Below are 12518 nucleotides of genomic sequence, written 5' to 3'. Positions count from 1 at the left end.
CAGGTGTTAAGTGGGAGAACTAGTATTTGAACTTAGATCCCATCTGGGTTCTAGGTCCAGCATCCTTTTCATTGCACCCCCAAACCTCCCTTAGTCTTAGAACTTTCCGTAAGTTTGGGATTTTCACCTTTTGTTTGTTAACCTATGTTTCCTTTGAATTGCTCACCGTAAACATCCTTAGAGAAAATAAGCTGGGCTTGTTTGAGAGGCGTCTTGCTATTAGTGGAAAATATACTGAGCTTATAGTCAGGAAACCTGGCTTCCAATCCTTGCTCTGTGGATGGGTCGCTTGAGACTCTGAGTCTCCGTTCTCTTTTCTCATTCAAGGAATCCTGCCCTTTGAGGGCAGGCTTTGTTTTTGTCTTTGTAGCCTAGCGCTTGGCAGGTAGTAGCCACTTAATAAATGCTTGTGGAATTGAGTTGCGTCTGAGGATGGACTACAGGATAATCTCAGGCCTCTTCCAGCTCGAAACGCCATTTCTAAAGAGTCTTGGGAGAGTGCCAGCTACAAAGACTCAGGCATCCAGGTCAGAAGGTGTCACCGATTTAAAGCACATTTTGTCATTTGGGGAGAGTGTTGTGGAGCAAGGCACCATTGCCCACTGGGCCCCTTTCTTTCCCTTCCCTAGATTTTTTTTTCCTTCCTGGCCTGTTATTTGATTTCTCTTTCATCTTTGGCCTTTGTCCAGAAGCGTCAGCTCTCACTGACTCAGCGGGAAGTGTCTGTGTGTCTTTCTCACAGCTTCCTATTGGGACTCTGCAGTAGATGGGCACTGAAACGGATCCAAGATGGCAGTGGCTTTGCCTTTTTGATGAGGGGCCAGCTTGGCATTTGGGCTTTTATCTTTGTTTTTAGAAGATACAGCTTGAAAGAACTGATGAAAATGTTTAGTCTTTCCTGGCATATGATACCAGGCTTTTTACAAACTGCTATTTACTAATAAGAACTATGTAGCATTAAAAAAAAAAAACACAACCCACAAAATTATTTCTTAACATACACTTGCCATATATTTGTTATATTTTATGTTATATATGTATAGTATATAATTTATGAATTTTAATGAGATCTTTACATAGCATATTAAGGGTTACAAGTAATTTTACCTGTAGTATCTCATCAGTTTTTGCAACAACCCTGTGAGGTAAGTCCTGTAGACATTAGGATTATCCTATTTTAATAGATGAAGAAACTGAGTTACAGAGGGGCTAGGAGCCTCACTAACAAGTGTGAGAGGCAGGAATCAGACCTGACTCCCTTCTGACCATGGGTGGAGGGCTCCCTCCTAGGAGCTGCTCCTTGGAACTGGTCACAAAGGTAGCCTCCCTGGTAAGAGATTGTCCTGGAATGATGTAAGAATGAGCCAGTCCACAAATCCCGAGTATCTACTGAGTAGGGGCCACCGTGCAGACAATGTAGGGAGATACCAAGAGGAGTAAGACAGGACTTATAGTCTAGTTAGAGAACTGACTTTTTGGGGAAGGCTGTGGGGAGGGAAGAAGGCACACATTCATTTCTTAGTTTAATGTGAAGGAGGTATTGTACATAATTTGAAAATTTGGGTGTCTTTTTTCAAATGACCAGTGATACATTTCACTTATCATAGGAAGAGACCTTAGATACCACTGAGTCCATTTTACAGATGAGGAAATTGAAGCAGAGGTGCAGTGACTTTCCCAGGATCACCCAGCTAGTCTGAGGCCAGATCTAAACTCAGGTCTTCCTGACTCCAGGACCAGAGCTCTGTGCACTGAACCCCTCCCCTCCTTCATTCTGCTCAAAGGTATACTAACAGTCGAACTGCAGATCTAGTAATGGAAGGGACCACAGATGTCATCTATTCCAGCCCCTTGATTTTCCATGTGAAGAAACTCAGACCCTGGGAGGTCGTAGGACTTGCCCCTGGTAGGACAAGTAGTATCAGAGGCAGCATTTGAGGCAGCAAGGTGATGCCGCTGATAGAGCGCCAGGCCTAGAGGCAGGAAGGTCTGAGTTCAAACCCAGTCTCAAATACTTAGTTGGGTCACCCTGGCAAGTCACTTCACCTCTCTCTGCCTCAGTTTCCCCATCTGTAAAATGGGGATAATCATAGCCCCTACCTCCCAGGATTGTTGTGAATCTTAAAAGAGAGAATATTTGTAAAGCACATAGCACAGTACCTGGCACACAGTAGGTGCTTAATCAATGCTAGCTGTTACAATTATTATTTTAACCCAGGTCCTCTGCCTCCCAATCTATCACCCTTTCCACTGCATGACGAACGGAGGGAAATTGGTTCTTAATCTTATGAAAAAGAGTAAAAGGTGAAGGCCTGACCAGACATAACCAGGATGACAAAAAAAAAAAAACAACCCCAAACCACAACCCCCCCAATACATACATTCATACACACAGAGAGGTGCGTGCCCATGTATGCAGCTTCTGGTCTTGGTGGAAGTCTGCTTTCTAAAAATATATATATAATATACATAAATACACATATATATTTTTAAAAAGACTTTCCTAGTGCAAATATCCTTTTCAAATATTTTAAGACCACAGTCACTCTGGTGCACGGCCTCACGACCCTTACCAGTGACCTATGGCCTTTCCCGCATCTTTCTGGGGCTGAGGGGAAAGCTGAGCCTGTTTGTTACACCCCTCCACCTCACCCCTCATCCTCTAGTGACATCATGCAGGATGTCTCTGGCCCCAGGGAGCTCTGTGCAGTGACCCAACACCATGGGAATTAGCTCAGTCTGCTGGGTAGAGATAATGTGACCCTGATTAAATAGCAGGTTCCCACTTCAGATTCCTCGGGGCCTTGCTCCACTCACAGTGAGTGGGTCAGAAGTATCCTATTCCTCCCCCAACATCAGTCCTGTTCTCAGCACTGAACTCTGAAGCAAAGCCAATCTTGGATCACAAGCTAGAGCGCTCCATAGCCAGATCTCACTACACCCTCTAGTGTTCTCCTGCAACAGAAGGCCAGGCTTGCTTCTTGAGAATCCCCTTGCTTCCTTTCATTTATCATGTACAGGATGGTTGGCTCTGCTAGGGAGTGTCTGAGACGGTATCCAAACCCTGGCTCTAAGTCCAGGGCTCTCTATGCATGCCATTTTACAGATAAGTAAACTAAGGTTCAAAACAGTGGCATTCAAACTCAGATCGTGCTGACTCCAAGCCCAGCTCTTTAACTTCTGCATCCCCTAGTTTCCCGTTATTTCTTAACAGAACCAGAGAGTTAGAAGGGAACCATAGAGGTTTTGCATTCCATCCCTTACTTGGAGCATGAATTTAGTAAACGCTGACCTGGGGACTAAGAAGTTATTGCAAGGGGTTCATATCTTGTCCTGGATTTTCCTAATCATCCATTGGTTAACATCAGGATCATTTGGAGTGCCCAAAATGTTTTTAGGTTTAACAAGTTCCTCATGTTCCATCAGGTTGGAAGCCTCTACCTTACCTGGGTCCCCAACATATAGTCATCAAGTCTCTGCTTTAAGCATCTCCAGTGACGATGAACTCACCACCCTGCCTGGCGGCTTGCTGGCGTGCATAGAGAGCCCTTGACTTGGAGTCAGGAAGACTGGAGTTTGAATCCTGCCTCATACTCTCTAGCTGAGTGACCCTTAGCAAACCACTTAAACTCCACCAGCCTTAGCTCTCAGGGCTGTTGTGAGGACCGAGTGCAAGTAGATGCCTGTGCTTTGTAAAATTTAGAGTGCTATGCAAATCTTAGCTATTACTGTGATTATTACCACTCCCTAGCTGGGCCCCCTCTCTATTTTCAAAGAGCTGTAATTGTAGAAAACTTCACATCTGGCTGAAATCTGCCTCCCTGTGATTTCCACCCACTATTCTTAATCATACCCACTAGAACACACATAAAGAGTTCAATCCCCCTTCCTTTCTATTTTGAGGGGAATTTGGAGGAGTTGGAAGTTCTTTTGTCTTTAGGCATACCCCTATTTTTAACGTCTGCCCTTGTCACTTACCAGTCTAAATGAACTAGCATTAATAGGTGCCTCCTTTGTGCCAAGCACTGAGCTGGGTGCCCTGGGGGAAAACCACCAAAGTTCTCTGCGCCTCAGTTCTCTCATCAGTAAAATGATGAGGTTGAGCAAGCTAGCCTCTGAGGTCCCTCCTGACTCTAGATGACTTGGTGTAGGACTAAGGGACTAGGGTGGGGGTGGATCTGGGTTAAAGGCTGCCTCTAGGACATGGGGTCCCAGACAGTCACCTAAGCCTCTTTCCTTATCTGTCAAAAGAAAAATGTGAAGTGATGGGCGAGATGATCTGTAAGGTCTGATATTCTTAAATCTTCTTAAGAAGATTCAGATCTTTAAGAGAAGATTCTTTTTAAGGTCTGATACTCAATGATTATTCTCTAGTGGTCCTCAAGGGAGGTCCAGATGGCTATTTTACCACCTTCTGATTTTTTCCACTGGCATTCACTTCAGCTGCAAAATATTCTCTGCCTTATTTCAGGGGTGGAGATCTTTTTTTTTTTCATATCAATGGCCACTGGCCCAAAGGAAAAATTAAACAAATGAAGAGCTACACCCAAGTAAAAAGCAACTTACAACACTCTTTTTTTTTTTTTGAGAGAAGAATGTTTGATTCAACTGTTAGGCTGCTACGTAATAATTGCTTGTCCTCAAATAAGAGATAGGAAAATGTACCTCTTCCCCTCCTTTGCAGAGGTGGAAGACTTTGGGTGTGGATCATTACATACAATATCAGACCCAGTTCATGTGTATGTTAGATTTGCTGAATGGGGTTTTTTTTTCCCTCTTTTTTTCTGTCTTTTTTATTCTTTGTTACAGAAGATGGTACTATGGGTAGGGAAAGGGCATAAGAACAAAGATACCAATAAATTATTTGAAAATAGAATCATGCAATTTTTATTCAGGGAAGAAAAACAACAAAATATGCTTCAGTTTTTGAAAATTATGGTTAGTCAAGGGGAAGAAAGAAAAAGAAAAATGGAAATACCAAGGTATAGGAGACTGAGAAAAGGGGACAGTAGCTAGGCCAACGTCTCCTGCCCATTCTGCCTCACCTTTTTGGAACCCCCTACACCAATCTCTTGTTTCCCTGCCCTCTACTCTCCTACTAATCAAAATGCTCCCATTTATTGTCCCAGTAGAGATCCAAGATTCCCACCAGTCTCTGTGACCACTGTTTTTTCTTCCTCTACTTTACCAATGAAGCTACTTGCTAGAAACTTACATCCACCCATTGTCCAAGTGCCCTTCCTCAGTGTGGTGCTAGTGGAGAATGCATCATGGAGACGAAAACCCCCTTGCATAGGATGCTGACACCTATACTTCTGGCCCTCTTTCTCTTCATCGTATCTTCTGGGTAAATCATCTATCCTCATGTTTTCAATGATCACCTCTTGACACATTTGAACTTAAAGCATAGATCCTGAGAATGCTATCTTTGGATATTTTAGAAATGAAAAAAAAGGAACAATTCCAAACAACTTTTCTTTTTGAGTGAGTCACCACCTCCTAAGTTAGAATCATTGTAGAGCAAATAGCCATGTCCTTCCTGCATTGTTTTCCTCACTAGAGGACAGAACCAATGGGGTCCTTTGCTGAGTTGTTAACTTGGTTAGTACCCAACTAACCAAGTTAGCAACCCAAGTTGATGTTGAGATGAGGGACTGAAAAAAAAAATAGCAGCTTGGATTTGGTTCAGAATCCTGGACAGGTTGTGTTTCAGTAGAGAATCTGTGTTCCCAGCTTTTTAAATACAAGGTGAGCTATTTGCTTTAAGGTTCTCACCCCAACTTAAGGCAACTACTTGGTTTTCTTATTGGTAAAAACAAACAAACAAAAAAACCAAATAAGAATTTGCTATCCCATCAAGTAAGAGTGATGAATGAAACTCTAGTAGTCTTTAGCTCTTTATCCAAAAAGATAGTAGAAGGATTTTTATTTAAGAAACTGCTAAATGGGTAGAAACCAATTGCAATGAAAAGAAATTCAAGATGGAAGAGACAGAGAATATTGATAGAACAAGGTTCTGGAAAAAGTGGGAGAGAATGGAATCCAGATTCCGGATATAGAGAGATGAACTCTGGAGTTGGAATCCATCCTTTATCTTGAGCCAGAACTAAATCTCTCAACTATCCCAAGTTGATATACATCTCTTCTGTTTACGTTGGCAAGCATTTGACATAACTACCCAGAGCAATTTGGGGATGCCACTGTCTCATAATAGTACCTATGGAGTTTCCTTCTACATGAGCCGTTTTTCAGTAGCTGGATAGAGAAGCATATGAACTATAATATTTTCATTTTCACCAGAGACGTTGAACACCTTTAAACCTTTTCCCCCTTAACTTAGATCAAATTAAAAGAGGAGAAGCCATCACTCTTATCACCATGTGTGTTTTCTACATGCAGCTCCAAAAAAATATGATGTGAGAATGAGAAAAGCAAATATAAAATCATTCAGCTTATGTGCATGACTTCGCCATTCAGCACATTCCCTCAATGATTATTCCTTGGAAAAATGTGTTAAATTTTTACTCTACCACATGATGATAAGAAACTGCTAGACAGCAGCAGCTGTTACAAAGGATATGTGTGTTTTTCTGGGCTTCTTTCACCCCTGAGTGCTTCCTTTGGCCCACACAGCTGCTAAATATTTCACCAGCTCCTTTTTAAGGGGCAGGGAGGAAGTGCTGGGAGGATGATATACCACGCTGGAAGATCTGAATGGCAAGGCCATTGGACCTTGGTGCCAAACTGTTTGTCGGCCTTACTCAAAACCTCAACTCTAGTCGGGTTTCAAAATGGTGTCAAAGGTTGCAAGACTTAATTAAGAGAAAAGAAATAGCTGGCTTGTATTGGAAGCCATCAGAGGGATGTGTGATTTTGTTCATTTTGCTTAGTTTTCTTTGTTGTACTTATCCTTCCTTTTTTTTCCCCTCTGCTTCTTTTTCTTAGGTCGGAAGCTGAGGGGGAAAGCCTTTTATTTTGTCAATGGCAAGGTATTCTGTGAAGAAGACTTCCTGGTGAGTGAGTCCCTGACACATGGTCCTCCTGCCTCACCCCAAGACCTCTCCTTTATCTCTTCCTACAGAAACCCTGAGAAAGAGGATGTTGTGAGGAAAAGACAAAATGGAGAGAGCCCAAGTGACCTCATTACCTTCTTATATTACCACTAGGCAGTCCTTAGAAGCCTTAATGACAAGGGCGAAGGCAGGAATACCTCTGTTACATCAAAGATGATGATAGCTAAGACTTACAAAGAACTTTAAGGTTCAGAAAGCGCTTAGCATAGGTATTCTCACTCGAACCTTACAACAACCCTGTGAGGTAAGTAGGTGCTATCATTATACCCATCTTACAGATGAGGAGAACTGAGGCTCAGAGAGACAAAGTGAAAGAGTCACACAGCTAGTGAGTGGCTGAGGCAGAATTAATACTCAGGTCATCCTGACTCCCAAGTCCAGCACCCAGCTGCCTCTGTATGTCTAAAGACTGATTGTATAATGAATCAAAGGATGTACGAGTTGGCTAGGACCTCATCTAGGCCAGTTTGGACCTGGAGAACAATTCCCCCCAAGGTCTTCAGTTTTCTCATCTCTAAAATGAGAGATTTGGACGAGATGCCTACAGAGTCCCTTCTTTCTCCATATCAAAGATCCCCGACAAGGGCCATCCCGCTTCTGACCAAAGACCTCCATTGATGGGGAACTCACCACTTCCCAAGGCATCCCACTCCCCTTTTGCATATCTCTAACTATTAAGAAGCTTTTTATGTTTACATTGAGCTGAACTTGCCTCTCTGTGACTTCTGCCCTGGGAGGCCAAACAGACTGGGTCTGAGTATTTCCCTACATGATAGGAAGATAGCCCTTCAGATACATGAAGGCAGTTTTCTTCTCCCCTCTAAATCTTTTCTGTACTACCACCACCACCACCACCACCACTACCATTACTATAATTAACAACAATTTATAATAAAAATAGCAACAAATATTAATATGGAACCTACTAAGTGCCAGGCCGTATGCTAAGTGCTTTATAATCATTATCTCATTTAATCCTCACAACAACTCTGGGAGGTAGATGCTATTATTATCCTCTTTTTACAGATGAGGAAACTGAGGCAGACAGAGGTTAAGTGACTTGCCCAGGGTTACACAGCCAGTAAGTATGTGAGGCTAGATTTGAACTCAGTTCTTTCTGACTCCAAGCCAGGTGCCTATCCACAACGCCACCTAGATGCCCTAAATTAAATCTTCTGGGTTGCTTCAGCTAATCCTAATTATGAGTCCCTTTCTCAGCCTAGTCTCTCTCCACTGGATTGTCTCAAAGTCCTTACTGACATGTGGTGCCCAGATCTAACCACAGTACTTGACATGCTATCTCTCAGACATTCCCTGAGCTTTCCTGCTTCCTTGTCTTTGTATACACTGTCTCCTATGTCGGGATTGCCCTTCCTGACCCTTCTCTGTTTGAATTCTTCTGTTAAGTTTTCCAAGTGGTGGCTACGAGAAGGATGAAGTCAGTGAGGTCCACAGCCCAGCAAAGGTGGTCCTGGACTCCAGGAAAAAAAACATTCTTCTGCTTCACATTCTGTCACAGCACTTAGAATTTCAATTACTTTTTAATTAGAATTTTAATTTTTGTAAGAATATTAAATATCAAGAAACTAGAGGATTTTTGCTTTTAAAAAATTTTTAAGGGTCTATGTATCGCAAGATAGGAATGACTAATTACAAAGAGCATTGGATTGTAAGTCAGAGGACCTGGGTTCAAATTCTGGTTGTGTGACATTGAACAAATAAATGACCAAACCTTCCTGAGCCTTACTTTTCTCATCTGTAAAATGAAAAAGATCACTTCCAGCTCTAAATCCTCTTAGCTTTTCTTCCGTATGAAACATTTTGGCAAAGCCAGGGACCCTGAATTGGAAAGAAAGAAGGGTCTTTAGCTACCATCTACTGTTAACTGCCTGATTTTATGCATGAGGAAAGGGCTTCCATTGAAGCCCATGGGATGGTGGGAAGCAGACTGGGCCTGGAGTCAGAGAGATGTGATTCAAGTCCCATCTGCAGCACTTACTGGCTGTGTAAACACGGACACATTCCTTTCACTTTCTGAGACTCAGTTTCCTCATGTGTAAAATGGCGATCCTAATGGCACCTACATTGATGGGGCTGTTGTGAGGATGAGATGGGATAAAGTACGTAAACTTCTTTGTAAACCTCACGTGTATCAGCTGTTGTCCTTTCCTGGGCCACCCAGCAGAGTCAGGATTAGAACACAGGTCTCCTGACTCCCCCTCATGTTGGGATAAGGCAGGAGCAGCTTAATGTCCTTGTCGTGTCAGAATGAGAGGCAATGCTCCTAGCCCCGTTGCCTTTAACCAGCTCAGGCTGAGTGCCTTGTTTTCGACGCCATTCCAAACAGAAAGGGGAGTGGCTGCGCCTTGATACAGGTGCGGATTGGAAACGCTATCCTATGATGTCCCTTTCTCATGTTAAACTTGAGCTATGTTTGCAATAGTTTCACTTACATGGACTGGGCAGCCCAAATGGTGTCTCCTCAGAAACAAACCAACCTCTCTTCTCCTGTGTAGTTTACTAAGATTGATATGATTTTTTTCTCATTGAGAGATAATGAGCAAATTTCTTTATTCCAGAGGAAATTCTAAGTCTGAGAGGCAGTTATAGGTATAGTGGATAGAATGCTGGACTTAGGGCCAGGCAGATGGGTTCGAATCCTACCTTTGATACTTACCAGCTGTGTGACCATGGGCACATCATTAAAAACTCTCCATGCCTCAGTTTCCCCATCTGGAAAATAGGTATAATAATGTCAGTAGTACCTACTTCTTGGGGTAGAAATGTCTGATGAAATCACATACTGCTGTGCATTTTATGAAGGCAGGTTCCCTCATGGAGTCAAACATCCATTTTCAAATGGCACCTATACCTACTTGTTTTATCTGACTTAGTGCAGACATTACTGTTTTCTTTTTCCCTTGCAGTATTCTGGTTTCCAGCAATCTGCCGATAGGTGTTTTGTATGTGGACACTTGATAATGGATATGGTGAGTAGTGATGGCCAAAGAAAGACCAATGATGTTTGGAATGAACATGCCCCCAGGGCCAGGAATACAGAAGGGAAGGGGGTCACCCACTTTGACTTCTTATTGCAACTGGTTCCATTGAAGGTGCAAAAAACACATGAGACTTGTGAGCTAAAATAGAGCCCAGGGCATCTGGCTTTTATCAGAGTCCACCCTTACCAGTAGCAGTCATGAGTGGTTTGGTCTGTACAGGCATTTCCCAGGTAATCTCGGTGTGTTGTTTGTCCATTTTTGAAGAGGACCCGTGATGTCATGGGGTGATGTCTTGACTCGTTCATGAATTGGGTTCAAGTGAGTCTTGTCTTGATTGGAATCTGAGCAAGAAAACAGACTTAATTAAGCATTTGGATTCCATTAAAACTTTGAATGTTTTGAATGTGGAAGCAGTAGACTGTGCCTCTTTCCCAGGCAATAGTGCTTTCAAGTAAGAGATCTAACCTGGTAGGTTATATTATAAGCTCCCTGAGGGTAGGGATGCTTTCAGTCCTTAGTACCCGGCACATATTAGATGCTTAAGAAATATTGGTTGAATTGAATTTCCCAAGGCTACTCAACTGTAATCATTTTTGATCATCATAGAATTTTCTACTTCACCAAAAAAACTAACCATTATCTTATTTTTTTCTTTTTGGTGAGGCAACCAGGGTTAAGTGACTTGCCCAGGGTCACACAGCTAGTAAGTGTCAAGTGTCTGAGGCCAGATTTGAACTCAGGTCCTCCTGACTCCAAGGCTGGAGCTCTATCCACTGTGCCACCTAGCTGCCCCAACAGTACATTTCAGAGGGACTTGAATGCAGGTCCCCTGACTCAAGAATTCTTTCAGCAGAAGTTAATGAATAAGGCATTTTATGAACAGGTGAACACTGTTAGGATAGAACATATTACTAGTCCTAGGATTTGGGTGCATTTGGGTGTAAGGTTTGGCCTTAAGTTGGGTCATCCTAACCCCTAGGACATGACTGTCCAGTTAAGACTTTCCATAACAGAGCTTACCTCAAAGGCAAAGGTTAGTTGTTTCTTGTTACTAGAATCGTGGAAAAAGGTTGTAGTATGTTAAAAAACCAACTACTTCCAAATTCTTTTTCACTGGCTACATTTGCTTTAGCTAGGGCCTGATCTGTTATCCATATTGATCCATCCTTATTGATTCTTGATGGAATGAATGAATGATGTCATTGCTTTATAGGAGCAGTTTGCAAATTTGTGCCCCCTCTTATGATTCCCTGGGCTTTTTATAGACTCCACATATCATATGTCACCAATTTGGTTCCAAAGCAGGTGTGTAACATCATTGTGCAGATTGTAGAAGTGATTTCTGCATGGAATGGAAGATCTAACTGGATGACCATGAAGGTCATTCAGCTCCAAGGTTCTTTGAGAAGCCTGGCCCCTACTGAATAACAAACCAGGTCTTCTCACACTCCTTCCAGACTTCAGCTGTTTGCACAGCTTGACTTCCCTCCCCTCCCCCAACAATGTGAACTATAAAGGCAGGGTCTTCCATGGATCCTAACTTCCTGATCTGTCCTGTTTCATTATTCTGTCTGTCCTCTTCTTGATCATTCTCGCCTCCTCCCTAATCCTTAACAAGTCCCATCATTTTCCCTTCTCTATCTCTCTTTTATTTTTCCTAGATCCTTCAGGCTTTAGGAAAGTCGTATCACCCGGGCTGTTTCCGCTGTGTGATCTGTAACGAGTGTCTGGATGGGGTGCCGTTCACGGTAGACACGGAGAACAAGATCTACTGTGTCCGAGATTACCACAAGTAAGGAACCAGTAGGGAATTATTCCAAACATAAAAGGAGTTCATCTCAGCAAAGAGAGAGATGAACTGAGCTCAGCATTTAAAAAGCACTGTCATATTGTTCATATCTATTAACCAATTTTTAAAATAATTTTACATTTTGATTTTTCCCTAATTGCATGTAAAAAATTTTTGACATTTGTTTTGAAACATTTTTGAGTTCCAAATTTTCTCTTTCCTCCCTCCCCTCCTTAGAGAAGATTAAACAATTTGACATAGGTCATACATGTGCAGTATTGACCAATTTTAGAACAGATGTTCAACCTTTTTGATGTTCAGCAAGGGGAAAAAGAGCTCTATTTGGGGGAATATGTGGGGAATGTGATAGTTGCTTCAAATATGCAAAAGGCAGTCTGGCAGCAGAGGGGTTGAACTTGGTTTGTTTACCGCCAGAGGGCAGAACCAGAACCAACGAATGGAAATTATTAGGAAATACCCATTTAAGCTTGATGTCCCGGGAAGACTTCCACCCAGTGAAAGCTGTTGGCCAGGAGAATGAATTGCCTCCAGAAGTGGTAGAGGCCGTCCCCTTGGGAAGCAGAGACCACTTGAGCATTGTTATAGTGAGGATTCCTTTTGATTGGTCGAGTCAGATTAGATAGCCACTGAGGT

At 42.5% G+C, this 12518-nt stretch overlaps 1 protein-coding gene across 1 annotated transcript in view; it reads left to right on the top strand.

The window, feature by feature from the left end:
* Positions 1-12518, top strand: part of LIMD1 (LIM domain containing 1) — an 83137-nt gene that overhangs the window by 60362 nt on the left and 10257 nt on the right. The window contains 3 exon segments of the mRNA XM_020987330.2: positions 6946-7013; positions 10001-10063; positions 11737-11867. Of these exon segments, the coding sequence (XP_020842989.2) occupies positions 6946-7013; positions 10001-10063; positions 11737-11867 (262 nt within the window).

The sequence above is a fragment of the Phascolarctos cinereus genome, unplaced genomic scaffold (genome assembly GCF_003287225.1).
Source record: "Phascolarctos cinereus isolate Bilbo 61053 unplaced genomic scaffold, phaCin_HiC Scaffold_1;HRSCAF=81, whole genome shotgun sequence".
Lineage (NCBI taxonomy): Eukaryota > Metazoa > Chordata > Mammalia > Diprotodontia > Phascolarctidae > Phascolarctos > Phascolarctos cinereus.
This window is presented reverse-complemented; position numbering and strand designations above follow the sequence as displayed.